Source organism: Mauremys reevesii, linkage group 1, assembly GCF_016161935.1.
Source record: "Mauremys reevesii isolate NIE-2019 linkage group 1, ASM1616193v1, whole genome shotgun sequence".
In the NCBI taxonomy this organism is placed as follows: Eukaryota; Metazoa; Chordata; order Testudines; family Geoemydidae; genus Mauremys; species Mauremys reevesii.
In genome coordinates this window covers 211,240,160-211,259,724 of record NC_052623.1, presented here as the reverse complement: position 1 = coordinate 211,259,724, position 19,565 = coordinate 211,240,160, and the positions used below count along the sequence as shown (strand labels likewise).

At 44.8% G+C, this 19,565-nt stretch overlaps 1 protein-coding gene across 2 annotated transcripts in view; it reads left to right on the top strand.

The window, feature by feature from the left end:
- Window positions 1–19,565, top strand: part of VTCN1 (V-set domain containing T cell activation inhibitor 1) — a 41,583-nt gene extending 22,018 nt beyond the window's left edge. The window contains exons 2-6 of one of the 2 annotated variants that reach the window (XM_039523645.1): window positions 6,763–6,827; window positions 10,889–11,236; window positions 17,100–17,378; window positions 18,523–18,689; window positions 19,457–19,565. In XM_039523645.1, the coding sequence (XP_039379579.1) occupies window positions 6,763–6,827; window positions 10,889–11,236; window positions 17,100–17,378; window positions 18,523–18,644 (814 nt within the window). In that variant the 3' untranslated portion in view covers window positions 18,645–18,689; window positions 19,457–19,565. Of the gene's footprint in view, window positions 1–6,762; window positions 6,828–10,888; window positions 11,237–17,099; window positions 17,379–18,522; window positions 18,690–19,327 lie in introns of both variants that reach the window. The other variant, XM_039523634.1, reaches the window with a different exon arrangement.

Sequence of the window (19,565 nt, the reverse complement as noted above, 5' to 3'; positions counted from 1 at the left end):
AAGATCTCACAAAACTAAGTGATTGGGCAACAAAATGGCAAATGAAATTTAATGTGGATAAATGTAAAGTAATGCACATTGGAAAAAATAACCCCAACTATACATACAACATGATGGGGGCTAATTTAGCTACAACGAGTCAGGAAAAAGATCTTGGAGTTATCGTGGATAGTTCTCTGAAGATGTCCACGCAGTGTGCAGAGGCGGTCAAAAAAGCAAACAGGATGTTAGGAATCATTAAAAAGGGGATAGAGAATAAGACTGAGAATATATTATTGCCCTTATATAAATCCATGGTACGCCCACATCTCGAATACTGTGTACAGATGTGGTCTCCTCACCTCAAAAAAGATATTCTAGCACTAGAAAAGGTTCAGAAAAGAGCAACTAAAATGATTAGGGGTTTAGAGAGGGTCCCATATGAGGAAAGATTAAAGAGGCTAGGACTCTTCAGTTTGGAAAAGAGGAGACTAAGGGGGGACATGATAGAGGTATATAAAATCATGAGTGATGTTGAGAAAGTGGATAAGGAAAAGTTATTTACTTATTCCCATAATACAAGAACTAGGGGTCACCAAATGAAATTAATAGGCAGCAGGTTTAAAACAAATAAAAGGAAGTTCTTCTTCACACAGCGCACAGTCAACTTGTGGAACTCCTTACCTGAGGAGGTTGTGAAGGCTAGGACTATAACAATGTTTAAAAGGGGACTGGATAAATTCATGGTGGCTAAGTCCATAAATGGCTATTAGCCAGGATGGGTAAGAATGGTGTCCCTAGCCTCTGTTCGTCAGAGGATGGAGATGGATGGCAGGAGAGAGATCACTTGATCATTGCCTGTTAGGTTCACTCCCTCAGGGGCACCTGGCATTGGCCACTGTCGGTAGACAGATACTGGGCTAGATGGACCTTTGGTCTGACCCGGTACGGCCTTTCTTATGTTCTTCTTATGTTCTTATGTAACTGGAATATGCTTCATGCAAAAGGTCTCTTGTAAGGTATCATTACAAAGCTTATCATCTACTGAGTGTGGTCATCCTATTTGTATGAATGTGTCATTCTTGTATCTAAAACTAGAAATATGAAATATAACTCTGAGGGCCTATTGTAATTATGCAAAGTGTGGGCCATTAATGGTGGTTTGGAATCTTGATGGCTCCCATCAACCAGGACAATTGACTGTGGATGGCTCTGTTTGCTTCCTGTGAGTCAGGCTGGGCGGAATGAAGGCTTGGGGGTCTCACAGGACATGTGACCATGTCATCTGGTACTGAAATCCATATTAAACCTGGTGCTTTTCCATTTAGGAGGGGTGGGGACCCAGAGAGACAAAAGATTCCCTCCTTGTGCCAAAGCTATAAAAGAAGGTGGAACAGAACAAAGGGGGCTGCAATCATAAGAAACCTCCTAGCTACCACCTGAGCTGGAACAAGGGCTGTACCAGGGGAAAGGATTGTGCCCAGACTAGGAAGGCATCCAGTCTGTGAAAGAAGCTTATTGAAACATCTGAAGGTTAGGTTTTATCTGTATTCAGTTTTCTTACTGTACTAGGTTTAGACTTGCACGTTTTATTTTATTTTGCTGGGTAATTCACTTTGTTCTGTCTGTTATTACTTGGAACCACTTAAATCCTACTTTTTGTATTTAATAAAATCACTTTTTACTTATTAATTAACTCAGAGTGTGTATTAATATCTGGGGGGGCAAACAGCTGTGCAGATCTCTCTATCAGTGTTATAGAGGGCGAACAATTTATGAGTTTACCCTGTATAAGCTTTATACAGGGTAAAACGGATTTATTTGGGGTTTGGACCCCATTGGGAACTGAGCATCTAAGTGCTGGAGACAGGAACACTTCTTAAGCTGTTTTCAGTTAAGCCTGCAGTTTGTGGGACGTAGTTCAGACCTAGGTCTGTGTTTGCAGCAGGCAAGTGTGTCTGGATCAAACCAGGCAGGGCACTGAAGTCCTAAGCTGGCACAGGGAAAATAGACTCAGAGGTAGTCAAAGCACATCGGGTGGCAGTCCCAAGGGGATTTCTGTGATCCAACCCATCACAGTTAATCATGGCAATTTTTTCTGGTGTAGACTAGGCCACTGTGACAGATTGCACCCCTGTATTCACCCCTTGCACACTATTGTAATAATCTTTGTGCAAAGTATCCCTTGGAGGCATCATTTGAATATTTATAATTTGCTGGTCATTATTGTCCTGGTAACCAACATCACCAGACAGGCACAGAAATACCTCTTCAGGTTGATAGCAAAAATGGGCTATACCTGGAACCAGCTAGAGCGAATGGCCCAGGATAGAAGACTCTGGGTGATGGGCATGAATGAATGAATGAATGAAAATGTGTGTGGCAAAGTTGTATGAAAAGTTATAAGATTCCACTGGGGAGTAGCCAAACCAGTTCCTCAGAGACAAGGGGCAAGCTAACGTCTCAGTCACGTGTAAACACAGTCAATGGGCCATTATCTCCTAGATTCATTGACAGGAAAAGGGGCATGGGCAGAAAAATCCACATCTTAGCAAAAAAACAGCATGAGGTTCCTGTCCACCCAATCTGCCTGTCAAAATGATCCCAGCTAGTGATGCTTCTTAATTTTGACCAGACATCCTGTTTTTAAAGGGACAGTCCCATATTTAAGCCCTCCTGCAGGTGTCCTGACTTTTTCTTAAAGACAGGAAAATTGTCCCATATTTTCGGTCTTTCCCGCCTCCTCCCCTCCCCTGCCATCAGTACTGGCGGGTCCCTGCTCACCAGCTGCCCACCCACCAGTGGTGAGAGGGGGAACCAGTGGCCGACAATGGAGGTGGGTGGATGTGACGTTATTGACATAAACTGTGACTGTATAGATCATTATTGCAACCAGGGTACTATGGTTGCACCAGTTCTTGTACAGAGGAAGCCAAGTGGGGTGTCTATAGAAAGGTTGTAGTTAGCAGGTTATGATTATGCTGTCTGTTTGTGTATACCATTTTTGTATTTGAAGTTATGAATATTGGTTATGTACTTGTTTGCTTCTAAGTAGCCTCAGTGAAGCATTTGGTCAGCTTCTCGAGAAAGGACTATTCTCAGTAAGTGCCCAATCAAGAAACATTTACCTGACAATGGACTTTGGGAGACGCCAATCCACATCTGAGCTTTCCTGGGAATGTTCAAACTAACATGTAAACAATGGTGTCGGCCTGAAAAAAGCTGAATCATTCATAGACACGTGACTTGCCCAGGTGGCTACAGACTCCATCTTATTGCTGTGATTTTGCACAGGAGAACAAAGGGGTTTCCCCTCACAAGAGAGAATATAAAAGGCCCTGGAAACCTCTCCATTCTGTCTTCAGCTGGCTCAAAAGATAGCCTCTCCACCCCAAAGAGATGCCTGAAAGAAACTGGAACAAAGGACAGTAACTACAGGGGTGTGAGTGATTGCTGGACCCAGACTAGGAAGGAATCTAGTCTGTGCAAGAAGCTTATTGGAACATCTCTGAGGGTGAGATTTACCTGCATTTAGTTTCCTACTGTATTAGGCTTAGACTTGCATGTTTTTGTTTTACTTTTGCGTGGTAATTTACTTTGTTCTGTCTATTATTACTTGGAACCACCTAAATCCTACTTTTTATGCTTAATAAAGTCACTTTTTGCTTATTAATTGACCCAGAGTAAGTAATTCCTGGGGGAGAAAACAGCTGTGCGTATCTCTCTATCAGTGTTATAGAGGGTGGGCAATTTATGAGTTTACCCTGTATAAGCTTTATACAGAGTAAAACAGATTTATTTGGGGTTTGGATCCCATTGGGAACTGGGTATCTGGATGCTAGAGACAGGAGCACTTTCTAAGCCATCTTCAGTTAAGTCTGCAGTTTTGGGGGGATGTGGCTCAGACCCTGGGTCTGTGTTGGAGCAGACTGGTATGTCTGGCTCAACAAGGCAGGGTTCTGAAGTCCCAAGCTGCCAGGGAAAACGGGCTCACAGGTAGCCTCAGCACATCAGGTGGCAGTCCCAAGGGGGTCTCTGTGACCCAACCCATCACAGTGTGTAAGGCTGGTGGTGGGGGGAAGATGCAGTGCATGGGACCAGCCACTCCCCCTGCTAGTCTGTCAGTGCAGCCCCTGCTGCATGCCAGCTCTCGGCCAGCAGGGTCATGCCCCTGTCCCATTTCCAGCCAGCGCGGCTGCATGCTGCGAGCTGGTGAATGCAGGCAGTTCGCCAGGTGGCAGCCGGTTATATGTCACCTCTGCTGCCCACCCATCGGCATATTGGGCTGCAATAGTAGGAGCATTGCCAGCCGATCAAGGGAAGTGATTATTCCCCTCCATTCGGCACTGGTGAGGCCACATCTGGAGTATTTCATCCAGTTTTGGGGCCCCCACTACAGACGGGATGTGGACAAATTGGGGAGAGTCCAGTCGAGGGCAACAAAAATGATTAGGGGTCTGGAGCACATGACTTATGAGGAGAGGCTGAGAGAACTGGTTTTATTTCATCTGCAGAAGAGAAGAGTGAGGGGGGATTTGAGAGCAGCCTTCAATTACCTGAAGGGGGGTTCCAAAGAGGATGGAGCTCGGTTGTTCTCAGTGGTGGCACAGAACAAGGAACAATGGTCTCAAGTTCAGTGGGGCAGGTCTAGGTTGGATATCAGGAAAAACTATTTCACTAGGAGGCTGGTGAAGCACTGAAATGGGTTACCTAGGGAGATGGTGGACTCTCCATCCTTAGAGGTTTTTAAGGCCTGGCTTGACAAAGCCCTGGCTGGGATTTTTTATTTGGGGTTGGTCCTGCTTTAAGAAGAAGATTGGACTAGATGACCTCCTGAGGTCTCTTCCAACCCTAATCTTGTATGATTCTAAAAACTCTACTTTGAATTTAACATCATTTAAGATAGGCCCCGGTTGCATATTTTTATTTTTCTTGTAACCATGTCTGACTTTTATGCCTTATTACTTGTGTTCACTTAAAATCTCTCTCTTTGTAGTTAATAGACTTGTTTTATTGTTTTGTCTAATCCAGTGTGTTTACATTGAAGTGTTTCGGGAAGCTCCATTTGAGGTGACAAAATCCGTGCACATTATTTCCATTGATGAACTAACAGACCTAAATAAATCTGTATTGTCCCCCAGAGGGCTGGGCAGTACAGGACATACACCTCTGGGGGAAAATCTGGGACTGAAAGTTGGGGTCACCCTGCAGTATAACCAGGCTGGTAAAAGCCACTGTGGGGCTGGTTGCAGCACACACAGACCAAGCTGGGAATGACTTGCTTGCTGGAGGCTGTTTGTGAGCAGTCTGAGACAAACAACTGGGATAAACAACTTACATGCCACCTTATGTGTTTTATGACATTTGTTTGTTACCTCCCCTTGTACCTTGTTCCTGATATCCCAGACAAAACATCCCTATTCATTATTTTGTTACACTCCAGTCTAGTACAAGATAAGATGGTTTATCCGTACAGATGCCCCCCGACTTACGCAATTGTTCCATTCCGGAAAGCTTTGCGTAACTCGAATTTTGCGTAAGTTGGAAACGTATTCCCGTACGTTATGCAAAAATTTCCACAACTTGAAAATCCTATTTCTGGCTTATGGAACGTTTTCCGTAAGTGTGAATTTGCGTAACTCGGGTCTTGCTTAACCCGGGGAGCGTCTGTACTAGCCTTCTGGAATGTATTTAGGTAAATATTTAGTGCCTGCTAACGCCTGTGTTTTAGCAATGCTAGCAGGAACTTTGCCAAGTTCACATACTGGACAGTGAACCTGTAAGCATCTGCTTTAATGCATGACCTGACTCTGGTTCACAGCCTCTGGTTCATACCTACGGTCTTGCACCAGGCCCAGTGTTCCAGGCCCTTTCTCTACTACACCTGCAAGGTGCTGAGCTCTCTGTTTTGACACAGCAAAACATGTGTGTGAGTAGTCCCATGGGTTTCAGCAGGGCTCCTGGCATGCTTACAATTAAATGTGCATCAGTGATTTACTGCCCCAAGGACAGAGTGCTGAGTACCTTGCAGGATCAAGTCCCCAGAACTCAGGCTAAGGTGTCAGAGGGACCCTCAGAGCTAGAAGGGCTCCATTTACAGGTCAGGGAGGGCAGATACCACTCACTGGATATCTCACTGGTCTGAGATGGTTGAATGATCTTCCCCAAGAAGCAGGGACCATCACAAACCTCATCCACCTCCCACTCCAAGGGCAAGGTGCAGTTTGTTGTCTTTGCCGTCTCTGACATAAACATAGAACAACATGAGTATTAAAAACCAAACAAAAAAACAACCAGGAAACCCCTGCTAATACAAGACACTCCCTCCACTGAACATGCTTTTTTCCCCCAGGGAGGGGATGAGAGAACAAACAACATGTGACAGATGTTAGTCATGTTGCTTAATGCACTATGGGAAAATGCTCAGATACTGCAGTGATCAGACCAGTATAAGAACCTATATAGAATAGATATGTCAACAAAGGGAAGAAATACTAATGAATGAGATGAGCCAGCCTTTCTCGCTGTAAAAGTCCTGACCTGACCACCCACCCCCAGCTCTGCTGGTGCACCGCATTCCTGGCCTGCACAGCTCACTGCTACTCCAGTCCTGCAAATGTCACCACGATGCTAATCCACCTCACTTTTAGACCTGCAACTCCCCGTTATCCCAGCTCTGGTTTTCTTCCTTGATCAGAGACTGAGAACTATGCCCAAGTGTGTGATAATGTTATGATTTAGAGGAGAGAGTCTGTTAAATAATTTTGTATTTTTTTTTAATAGCATGATCACCATCATCATAATCCTGGTAGCAGTGATTGTGCTGATCATCGGCTTTGGTGTTTCAGGTATGTGATTACTTGGATTACTTCCTGGCAGCATTTTTTTCCCAATCTGAGCATAGTTCTGTTACATCTTAGTTGGTGTTTTGGAAGCACATGCCACTGGGCAAAATTATCCTGCTGCAGGATGGACTCCCCTGCCCCCCTGCCCTGTGAGTTTGCTTCAACTGAAATTTTAGGCTTCTTGTGGATCTCAGAATATTTTAGTACTGGGGTGAGTCTATGATAAATTTTTTAATTGAGTCTGGGGTCCTGCATTCTAATCCTAGCTCACACTCTAGTATGCTTTTTAGTATCTGTCATAGAATCATAGAATATTAGGGTTGGAAGAGACCTCAGGAGGTCTTCTAGTCCAACCCCCTGCTCAAAGCAGGACCAATACCAACTTTGTCAAGCCGGCCCTTAAAAACCTCTAAGGATGGAGATTCCACCACCTCCCTAGGTAACCCATTCCAGTGCTTCACCACTCTCCTATTGAAATAGTTTTTCCTAATATCCAATCTAGAGCTCCCCCACTGCAGCTTGAGACCATTGCTGCTTGTTCTGTCATCTGCCACCCCTGAGAACAGCCTAGCTCCATCCTCTTTGGAACCCCCCCTCAGGTAATTGAAGGCTGCTCTCAAATCCCCCCTCACTCTTCTCTTCTGCAGACTAAATAAGTCCAGTTCCCTCAGCCTCTCCTCATAAGTCATGTGCTCCAGTCCTCTAATCATTTTTGTTGCCCTCCACTGGACTCTCTCCAATTTGTCCACATCCCTTCTGTAGTGGAGGGACCAAAACTGGACACAGTACTGGAAGCAGTGCTGAATAGAGGGAATAATCACTTCCCTCGATCTGCTGGCCATGCTCCTACTAATACAGCCCAAAATGCCGTTGGCCTTCTTGGCAATAAGGGTGCACTGCTGACTCATATCCAGCTTCTCGTCCTCTGTTATCCGCAGGTGCTTTTCTGCAGAAGTCCTTTTCTGTCAAGTCACTTTGTTGTGTCAGTTTTTCCCCTCTGTGGAAAAAAACAGTATGTGATCACGTAATTAAAGACTGTCATAATGCGTACACACAAGAGGGAAGAATTAAGTTCCACAGGCCACTTGATTACTGTCATTTCCTGCCTTCTGAGGGTTTCACTTTGGAATCTTAATAGCATTCTTTTAACGTAGTTTGTTTTGTATATAAGTTCCTAGGGTTTTAAAAAGGAAAAACAAATTCTGTTTATAAGCACTTATCATGACCACCTCTTATACATTATTATGAGGATTTGCACTCACAACCTTCAACACTGGAGCACATTTGCAACTTGTGCTAACTGGACAGCTCTTCTAGCTGGCAGCAGGCACAGGCTGCTCTACCCTATGGACCAGCTGCTACAGGATGCATATAACAGTGGGTTACATATGCAAGGAAACTCCATTCTACAGTCAGCAGAGCCAAGTACATAGAAGCTGTGTGGCTAAATAGAGCTACCAAATTAGAGTGCTAGGTTCTGTTCCTAGTTCTGCTCTAATATCTCAGTGGGGTGTGAAGCCTTGTTCCATAATGTGCATTGTGAAAGACATGGTGAGTGGATGAAGTGAAACTTAATCTTATGATGTTTTGGCTCCTGGTCCAGTGCACCTTCCCCATGGCCAGTGAGATCTGGTGGTGTGGGATGGAGGAGGGATAGAAGGATCCATTTTGTCTATGATTCTATTCTGCCTTCTATACAGCCCTCGGTACTGTAGTACTATCTAAAAGTTCATACGTGAGATGACAAGCCATCTGTCATGTGTGATTGTTCTTTCTCTCTCCCTCTTCCCACGGAGACTCTGTGTGCTTTATGCTTTAGTTTGTTTCAAATAATGTAATCTGTACACTTTGCTATGTGTACTCAAGACAGCAGGTTGAAGCAATGCCCCTGGGGGTGAGTTTTGTGATGCTTCTTTGTTCCTGGGTGAGTTTGTTCCAGCTTTGGATCAGCCTCTGAGAAAGCGCTACAAAGATGAGCTCTAGCATTGTGTGGACAATTCCATTGTGCCTGAGGAATGGAGTTGTCAACCAGCATCCTCATTGCAGAGCTCTAGGCAATCTTTTAGGTATCCTTGTACCAAACTGTTGAGCATCGAAGCCTTGAAGTTGACTTGCTATTCTGTAGGAAGCCAGCGTAAAGAGCAAGGGCAGGTTTGAGATCCTTACAGTAGTCAGTGCTGCTGAGTAAACATGCTGCTGCATTCTAATCTAATTGGACTTTCCTGACAGCTGAGGGCTTCCTGCCAAGCTATATGGCATTGCCATAGTCCAGATGGGAGAAGACAAAGGCATTTATTACTGAGGCCAGGTCATCATCCGCCAGGATGGGACACAGTCTCCTGACTAGCAGTAAAGGATAGAACATGCTACTTGCAGTTGTTGATAGAACAGGTTGCTTGTCTGTATCCCATTCAGAGGTCCAGTTCTGTACAACCAGAGGAAAGAACTAAGGGGAATCAGGAGGAAGAATTGTGTTTACAATTAATACAATTAAAATTGGGAGGCCAGATAGCCAGCCAGGATGGCCCTAAGCAAATGTCTCGCTCCACTCCGACAGCACATTTGATCCCATCCCTTTTTCAAAAGTGTTATGAATATTATTGATTGTGTCATTTGGTATGTATATACTATCCATTATATAAACCTTTTTTAAATTGGCCTTGTTCACTTGCATTTATTCTTTCCCCATTTAATGCCCTTTAGTTGATTTTTTTCTCTTTTATTTCTGCTCCATATGTTATCTTTTCTTCCATCTTTTTCAGTCTATTTTCCTCTCCATATCACTTCTCTATTTCCTTCTCTTTCCCTTCTTTGCCCTTCCTATTCTATGTTCTCTTCTTCCAAATTTCCCATCTCTCTGTCCTCTCCCACTATCAATTCTTTCTTTAACTTCTTTCTATGTGTATGTACAGCACCTAGCACAACGTGATCTCATTTGGGGCCCCTAGAAGCCAATGTAGGACAAATAAAAATAATAAAGGCGATAGAGGGGCTTAACTGCCTGACACAGTTCTTGTGGTCTGTTGCCTTACGTACTTGCCTCGTTAGTCATTGGCTAACAGATTCCTCCTTTTAAAATTCAGTCTCCTTCCTTCTCTTCTTATTTCTTTCATCTGGTTACAGGATGACTCAACCTGCCAGGTTGCCTTGGGTGTGAACCAAAGAGAATAGGAGAGTTCTGTCCTAGAAGGGAAAAACCCTGAGTTAGGGATTCACTGGGCTGCCAGGCCATCAACAGGCAAGGGAGATTCAGCCCTGCTTCTGAGCATAATGGGAAATAATCTCATTAAAATCCTCCTGCTGTCTCCCTAGGGTACTTTGGGTGAGACAGCCTGTAGAGGAGTATTGCAGAGAAAGAGGATCTGGCTCAGGCAAGGAGGTTGTTCCCAAGGTGATCTGCTAGGACAAAAGCTGGAGACTCTTTGGAGATCTGTTCCACTGTACTGGAGGACAGTAGCCTGAAGAAGGCAAATGCTGATTTACTAGATCCCACTACTGGTGGAATGTATGTTGGCCTTTTTATTTTTCTCTTGAATGTTACATCTCTGTAGAATGAGGTGTTTGCAGTATCTTTTGTAAATACCTACACCTGTGGGAGGAATATAAAGAGACCCAGAGCAACAAAAGCTTTTATCAAAAGCCATTTATATCTGAACTTTTTTTTTTAAAAAGAGTCAGTGAGAAAAATCCCCTAGAAAGGGAATCAAGCTAGTAGAGAATATGCTTTTATAACCTTTATAGAAACGATTTTCTCTTGTCCTTTTGGGAGGAACTGCTTTTCAGAGTGGGAAAGTATATTGTATAAACACCCCAAAGTGCTTTGTAAAAAGTATTTTTATGAAACACAACTCAAGAACCAGACTCCAGAAGCGTTAACCACACCAGGATCTGCAGTAGCCAGCAGCTAGTGCCCTTCTGAGGTGGTTAAAGGCATTCTGCCTCTGCCTTTGTCATTCACATTGCAGCAAGAGCCAGTTAATGCCCAGGGTGTTCTGGCTTGCTGCTGTCCTTTACACATCACATTGTCATGGCACTAGCACTGAACATGTACTCTTTCGTTGCAGGGAGACGCTCCATCAGTGTCACCACACTAACCTCCGCTGGGAACATTGGGGAAGATGGCATCTTGGGCTGCACTTTTGAACCTGACGTCAAGCTCAGCAACATAGAGATTCGGTGGGCTAAAGCTGGGGTCTCTGGGATGGTGCATGAGTTTAAAGGCGGCAAGGACCATCTAAAGGACCAGGATGAAGTGTTCAAGGGCCGGACAGCAATATTCCCAGAGCAGGTGATTGGTGGGAATGCCTCCTTGATGCTGAGAGATGTGCAGCTCTCCGACGCTGGTGCTTACAGGTGCTCTGTCACCACATCCAAAGGGAATGGAGAAGCAGGGCTGAAATACAAGACCGGAGGTGAGGAAAACCTAGTGAGAGAGCCAAAAAAGCCAAACCAAACCCAGAAGGAGTTGTTTCCAGAATTCTGTTACTTGTGACAGGCCCTGGCTAATGCAGATAGGCACCATGCAAACTGAGCTGCACGGCTCTGCTCATACACCAGAATCCTCACATTTAGCATCCTCTTCTATTCCACTCCAGGGTCCCGCCAGAGCTCCGCCAACTCATTTCTGTCCAAACATGCAGCATCCTCTTCTCTAACAGTCCTCGGACATTGTACACCTCTGTCAAGTCCCTCACTCCTGACCTTCAGCCCTACTGCTAATTCCAGTGCTGGGGCCACTCCACCACTACAGGTCTGCCTGTGCTCCTCAGTCCTAATCTGCAACAGCTGCTGCTATTCCATTCCTGAGCCTCCTGCCACAAATCACTCTGTGATGTGGGCAAACACCCTCAAGCAATCAAGGACAGTGTGCTAAATCCCATGAACTTGCATTTGTACCTGTAGGGCAGTAAAATGAATCCATGATTCTGGAGATCATAGATGGCAAGTCGCGCTACAGCCAGCTCTGGAATTCAGCTTCCAGAGCTATGTGAGCTTCCATTTAAATATACACAGGACCTCCCTGCATGAGAGTTTTTGATGAGCCCTTTGGAACTATAAGGGTAAATCCAGGCATATCTCCCAAATGTACCAGTCTTTTTCTGTGCTTCCTTCTGTCTCAACTGTTCCTGAGACTTGCTGTATCTTCCCTGTGGTTCTCTAGCAAAACATTTGAGTAAGGAGAAACGGGGGACTAGCTAAGTAATTCACTGTGGGGAATCTGAGGTTTGTGTCCTGCTTCAGAAACTGGCGGGTGTTTGAGAGCTGGGAGTTGACAGGTTACTCTGCTCCTAGCGGAAGCAGTGCTGCCGGCCATGTGAGACTCGTGAAAGAATTGCTTTCTTCTAACACTGCCCAAAAAGCTTTATTAGGCCTTGTCTATCCTGGGATTTTTGCATGACATCTACTGGAGATGCTGCCATGTCAAGGGTATTCTCAAAAAGGGAGTTACAGCCTGTTTCCTCTCCCTTTGTGCTACTCAGGGACAGGGTCTGCTCCAAGCACCAGTGGAGGAAGCATGTTCCTGGGGAGGCACATGCTAAGGGGCGGCATTCCATCCATTCTTGGGGCGGCTCAGTCCGGGCGGCTTTTTTCTTTTTCTTTCTGTCTTTTTTTTTTTTGGCTTGCGGCAGCAAAAATGGTAGAGCCGGCCCTGCTCAGGGCAGATCAGGACAGAGAATCTGGCCTTCTGGCCTTAATTAGTCCTTCTCTGTTCTAACTGTTCAAATTCACAGGACTTAGCTTTACTTTGTAGATCTGTAAAATCATGCTAAGTTACAGTACCTGGAGTAAACTTCTTGTAGAGAAAATATTTCTTTCATCAGTGACATTCTTGCATTCTGCCGGGTATTCCTGATATATCAGGATGAATTTGTGCAGCAGTTTGCTGTCCCCTTCGTGCTCCCACTCGACTAGATTGTAGATCTCTAATGGATGATTTAACCCACTGTGATCTGTCCAAGGGAAAGATTCTTGCTTCCAGGAAAATTTGAAAGCACTGCAGCAACCTCCTTCCATTCTCTGCCAGAATGAGGCATCTAGAATTATCCGTGGCCAGAAGTGTATTGCTGTAGGTCAAAGGATAAGAGGGTAGGGAAAGTAAACAAGAGAAATGCATGTAGAAGAGTTTCCTTGGAGCTTCCAAAGAAATTCAGGGACTTCCCCTCCCTTTCCATGTCTTTGCTCTGGGAAATAAAATTATTTTTAAATGCCCCATTTATAAACATAATTTAACTTTTCCGCCATTGACTGTTTTTGCCTTTCTCGGTTGCGCAGCTGACTACATAAAGGGCCTGATTCTAACGTCAGTCATGCACATTATTTATAGGCTCGACCCATCTACCTGGTAGTGATTTCATAGGAATCCAGGTGGCTCTTGTGTAATAATAATTAGATTTTATTAATTATTGAGTGACGGCATTTTCTTTCCATAGCTCAGATCATAACTAGAGCTGAGTGAACTACTTCTAGCACAGAATTGATTGTCACATCTGTAGCCCTTTTCTGTTTGCCAGTTTCCCACAAACTTTGATCTTTGCTAATTTGTTCATTTTTCAAAAACAATAAGAAAAATATTTATTCTAATATTAGTGCCAATGGGTTGATCATATCATGGCTATTATTTCAACTGTTTACTAGTGGATCTTTGTGATTGTTCACATAGTGATGCTATAGTTTCTGCTCCATAATTGGAGGCCTGAAACTTTTTGAAAATAGGCTTTAAATTATTAAAACATTGTCATGTTGAAGGTGGTCATGCAGATTCTTTCAGGGCGAGCCTTTGCACTATCAAATATTCACATGAGTGTTTGTGACACTTTTTACTTTGTATGAAAATTTTAGTTACATTCATCCAAATCTTTGACACAGGCTGGTTGTGTTTTATCCAGCCACGTTTGCAGAAAGTGAATTAGCATGGTTTGAATAGCATTGCAGCTAATCTGCAGGTTTAATCGTACAAAAGTTCACAGTATTCACCTAGCAGTAGTTATAACTAGCTTTCCATTACTAGCTTGATATGCTTGTTTGTTTTTAACCTTCCTCAGAAAACACACTCTCTAGCTAGAATTTCTTATGGGCAAGAGGAGGAGGAGGAGACTTTTTCAGAGCTATTTCAAGCTAACCAGACACAATATTTTTGAAGACATGGGGCTAGCATAATTGTATTTTCAAAATAAAAAATCAGGGACACTGTGGTGACATTTTTAGGGTCACAAAATAGTTATAGAACAGGCAAAAATGCACTTTACAAATGCATGTTGGTGTTGCTATTGCCAACTTGTGACTAAACAGTAGCACAGACATGATTCTTGGAGTGGAGAATATTTGTTCAGTACTTGAGTATTCTGAATTAGTTTATGGTGAAACACTGCATTCACTTTGAGCAAAATAAGAGCTTTGAGAGAGTATACACTCATTTGACTTTTCTCTGCACTCCAGATACTGTTCATCACGTTGAACACGTATTCCACTTGACTTTGTTCCTGGTAACACACAGCAATGAAAAAAAACAGGACAAACTGATTGGCATGGTAAATCTGGTATATGTGTCTATTTTACATAAGACCACACTTTCAAAAGAGCTCAACCCTCACAATTAGGGCTAAATTTTCAATCATGGGTGCTGAGCGCTTCTGAAAATTCTGCCATAATAATCAAATCTATCGCTACTATAAATGAGCACAATGCCACTGAAGTCAATAGTATTTCACCTGCTTATGTCATCTCTGAATTTGTTTAATGCCTGTAAGAGCTTATTTCACTAAAGAGTTATATGGATTGTACGTCACTGGAAGTAGTTACCATGAGTCAGTACATGCACATGGCATCCATACATGTTTAATGTGCTTGCTGTTACACCCACACCAGTGCTGCCCTCAGCCATATGAGTGACAATGTCTTCTGGGCATGCATCCCAGAGTTCCCAGACCCCGGTCACATGGCAGTGCTTTGAGGATGATTGCGAATGACCTTTGGGGACACCCTCATGAGCAGCCAGGGGAATTGTGAGAGGAGAGGTCAAACTCTTGCAGCTTTCACAATTTGAGGACCCTTCCCCTACAACCACCCATCACTGTTGGCAGGGGCGGCTCTAGGCATTTTGCCGACCCAAGCATGGCAGGCAAGCTGTGGGACCAGCGGACCCTCTGCAGGCAAGCTGCCGAAGGCAGCCTGCCTGCCGCCCTCGCGGCGACCGGCAGAGCGTCCCCAGTGGCTTGCCATCCCAAGCACGCGCTTGGCGTGCTGGTGCCTGGAGCCGCCCCTGACTGTTGGGGAAAAAAAATCCCCCAGTTCCTTGTGGGCTGGTTCTCCATGATAATCCTGGGTCCAGAAGTCACCAACTTTTAAAAAAGTTCCAGCCCAACCACATGGGTCCCATCTGCAGGCCAACTTGTTTAGAGACTAACCTGCAAATGCTCTTTCTAGAGCATGGAGGCTGCACAACCCCAAAAGCTGTCATCTCTGGTATAGCAGGGGTGGCAGCCTTACCAGCCGACAGCCTGACAGTGGGGGACTGAGCAAGAAGAATGGGCCTGTCATAATTAGTTGAGTGAATGGCTGGATGGGCTTCTGGAGGGTGAAGTGCACGCAGGCAAGCAATATTATTAGACCAGGCCCAAGGGTACAGACTAGTGGGACCTCATTGTTCTTCAGCCCTAGGCTGGGCAGCAGTGGTTCTGAACTCTCACATAAGGAAGGCCGCTTTTCTGGAACTGAAGCACCAGAGTATCAGGATGAGAGGCCTTGTTGTCTGTGCAGAAGCTTGTGGCAATTGGCCTGGAGGAACTGGCTACCTCTGATTGGTGCAGGTCACTTAGTAACCAGTTTGGAGTCAGTAAATCCTCTGTGGATTCTGCAGTGGTGGAAATTTGTGATGCTATAAATCAGTGCTCCCCAAACTTTTTACCTCGCAACCCTTCCTTACCCTTGTCTGCACCCCTGGGAGCAGGCCTATGGCTCTGGGAAGGGGGGATGCAGACAGGGGTAAGGTGGTCAAGGCTGGGGCCACAGCTGGGGGCAGAGGCGGGAGTGGATCCTCGGCCAGGCCCCTCAGTGTGGGGCTGGCAGCCGCAGCCAGGAGTGGATCCCCAGGCATGGAGCTGGCAGCTGGGGCCAGGAGCAGAGCTGGGTGGCACTCTGTCCCTGCCCCCTATGGAGCTGGTCCTTGCCCCAGTCGTGCTGCCTCTGAACATTAATCGGTACCCCCAAATTAAAGACCTCTGCTATAAATGGTAGTAGTTCTACAAGCACATTTGCCTATTTTTCTTGAATATATTTTCTCTTCCTTGGTGTTATGTGAAAGATTCTCAGAAGAGGGGAAAGTGGCCAGTTGACTAAAGGGGAAACAGTGACCCTGACTCAACACTTCAATCAAGTGTCAGTTGGAAAACTAACAATATTTTCCCCTCTAATCTTTTGGGTACAATAATCATAGGAGTTCCTTGTCACAACAGTAAATAAAGTGTTCTGAGAGAAGTGTTTGGATGGCATTTTAAAAAGTGCCTGAGTTAAGAACACGGGGGATTGGTGCTCCTAACTCATGAAAGCAACTCTGAAACTCCCACTTTTTTTTTTAAGTTGACTGTCTCTTTAATTGTTGTACAGAGTGTTGTAGCCCTGTTGGTCCCAGGATATGAGAGAGACAAGGTGGGTGAGGTAATAACTTTTATTGGACCCACTTCTGTTGGGGAGAGAGACAAGCTTTTTAGCTTATACAGAGCTCTTCTTCAGGTCTGGGAAAGGTCCTCCCAGTGTCACATACAAAATGTTACCCTCACAACTCCCTCAGGCTGCAGCAATTTGTACACTTACTGCTGCCACAGTGGAGGTTACAAGCCTTGTGAACCCCCGCAGAGGGCCCATTGCTGTCAGGGGCTAAGCACTTAGCTCCCACTGATTTCAGGGGGTGCTCAGCATCCCAGAGGGGATGCCTGGTTTCTCACAGGATCAGGCCCAGATGCGGTAAGGTTCAGGGTTACTAGCACTGTAGGTGCCTCAGTGGAACTTGTTAACTGTCTGGGGCTGAATGTAGAATTCCTTATACCTGAGCAACTTTCATTTACCAAGCTAACTGCCTCGAACTCTGCCTGCCATGGAAGGATGAAGACTGATACTTGAATCTCTGGTTTCAGGGTAAGTAGGTACAGTGCTTAGATGTTACAGCAATAGTCACTCCAGAAATAAGATACAGAAGACAGACACAGCAGGTATTTTATACCTGATGTCTAGAGGTTCCAGTTTTGTTCACCTGTCTTCTCTTTTTAACTGATTCTACAGCCTTCAGCTCTCCAGAGATGCATGTGGATTACAACAGCAGCATGGACACCCTGCGGTGTGAGGCTCCCCGGTGGTTCCCTCAACCTGTTGTGACTTGGACCTCACACAATAACACAAGGGACAACTTATCTGAGGGCTCCAACACCAGCTTCAAGCTGAACTCTGAGAATGTGACTATGAATGTGGTATCTGTTCTGCACAACATTACAGCTAATACTACCTATACTTGTGTAATCAAGAACGACATTGCCAAAGCTACAGGGGACATCAAAGTGACAGGTACCTTCCAGCACCACTTAAAGGCATTAGACATGGGATGAAGATTTGTTAACTACTGCGTGTGGGCTCACACATTCTGGAATTTGGAGTTGGCTACAGAGCCTTTCCAGTTGCTGGTTCTAATCCAGACTCCAGCTGGGGTTGGCTGGGTGGCTCAGGGGGACTATGGGACCTTTCACCTCCCTGTTGCTTGTTCTAAATCTGCTCCTAGTTTAGGACTTGTCTACACGTACAATGCTGCAACTGCACCATTGCACTGCTGAAGCACTTTAGTGAAGTTGCTACTATGCAGATGGGAGAGCTTCTCCCATCGGCGTAATTAATCCACTTCTGTGATTACAGCGGTAGCTACGTTGATGGGAGAAGCTCTCTCCTCAGCATAGTACTGTCTACAGCAGGGTTAGGTCAGTGTAACTGCATCACCTGTGAGGATGGGGGTTTCACACCTCTGACTGATGTAAGTTTGTGGTGTAGACCTGGTCTTAGTCAAAGGGAAATTTATCTGAGCATATCTGAAAATATTCTTACTGAGTAAAAGTCCACAGATCCACTGTGATGAGTCTTCAGCCTACATGTAATTTGGGGGGCAGAACTGGACCTGTCAGGCACTGACACTAGGGGAATGTATTGACAATTGAGAACTTCCATAGCTGGGATCATTCCATTTGACGGTCTCTCATTTGAGATGGTGTTCACTATAGCTTGACAAGTCAAACTCTCTCCCCTGCTGCAGAGCACGGGAATAGAGCTGATAGTGAAAACATTTTGAAATTTGAAACTGTTTGATGAGCTCTCCATGGGGATACAGTTGCTTTTATGTTAGAGGAAAGTATCTGGATGACTGCAGATGTTCTGTTTGTTTCAAAAGTGGATTGCATCTTTTGGACCTTGTTGTTCTGAAGAAAGGAAATTTTCAGATAAACTCAGACAAATTTTCCTACACTTTACCATGCTGAGGTCCACAGAACTGTCACAATGGGAATTTCACAGCAGTGTGCCTCCAGGGTGGGAAGCAGGATCATTTTTTACCCATGGACATTAAAGAAAGGAAACTCTGGATGCTCATCTTCCCTGTGGTGGGAACAAATACATGAATAAGATAATTGTGCCCTTCATTCTGGCAGTCTTTTTTCTTCCTTTACAGATTCCAGCATCAAGAAGACAGTTCATTTGCAGCTATTGACCACGAACATGGCATCAGGCTCCTTATCCCCTCCTGCCCTTTACTGGATACTTCTGTCTCTCCTGTACCTGATGGCTTTGTAGTGCTTGAGCTCCATAAAGAAATGTGAAGAGGAGTTGGAACTGGAGGTAAGACTGGAAGACGTGCAAAGGACAGATCAGTGTATGGAGACTGTCATTACTGAGCTTTAATAAAGCAACAGGTTAGATCACAGACCTCTGTGGCTATGGTAATAGCTCTTTTTGCTGGCTGAATCTCCCCCCCTCCCGCTTTTGAAGCTAGCATTACAGATGTGTCCTTTCCTGGATTCCCTCATTCTCCCACATCCCTCCCCACTTTCTCTGATTCTTTCCCTATATTCCCTCCCTCCTTCCCAAATGCTTATTCTTCCACTCAACCCCTTCTGCCTCACATCCTTCCCTGCAGGGTCAGAGGCTCAACAGTGCACAGTGCAGCAGGCGACAGCAACAGGTAACCAACTAAAACAAAAAGCCCTTGGTCTCTCCCTACAGGACAGACACCACAGCTGTGCTGAGTCTGAGAAGAAAACTTCAGTTTTGTCTTCCCCGTTGGACTCAGAACTGTCACTATGGCTACCTCCAGGCCTGGGGTTATAGAGGGGAACTGACTAGCAGCAGCATCAGATTAGTGTCGGCTTTGCTGCTGTTACTGGGTGGGTTGGTTGGTTGGTTGATGGACGGACCTGAGTTTAAAAAAAGAAGTCGGATGGGATGGGACGTTAATTTATTTTTCTTGTATCTGAAAGATGAAGAATTCCACAAGGATACCAGGCAAGATTAAGTGGGAAGGAAGACGTCCTAACCAAAGGAATGGGATACATTTTCTTACTTAAATAATGTAGTGATCAAAACTTTGTTTTTATCTATCTATAAAGGCTCTATCCATGATCACGCAGCTGGAAAAAGGATTTGCCATATTGGATCAGATCATTGATGCCTTGAGTTCAGCATATTATAATATGCAAATTGTGTATTTTTTCTCAA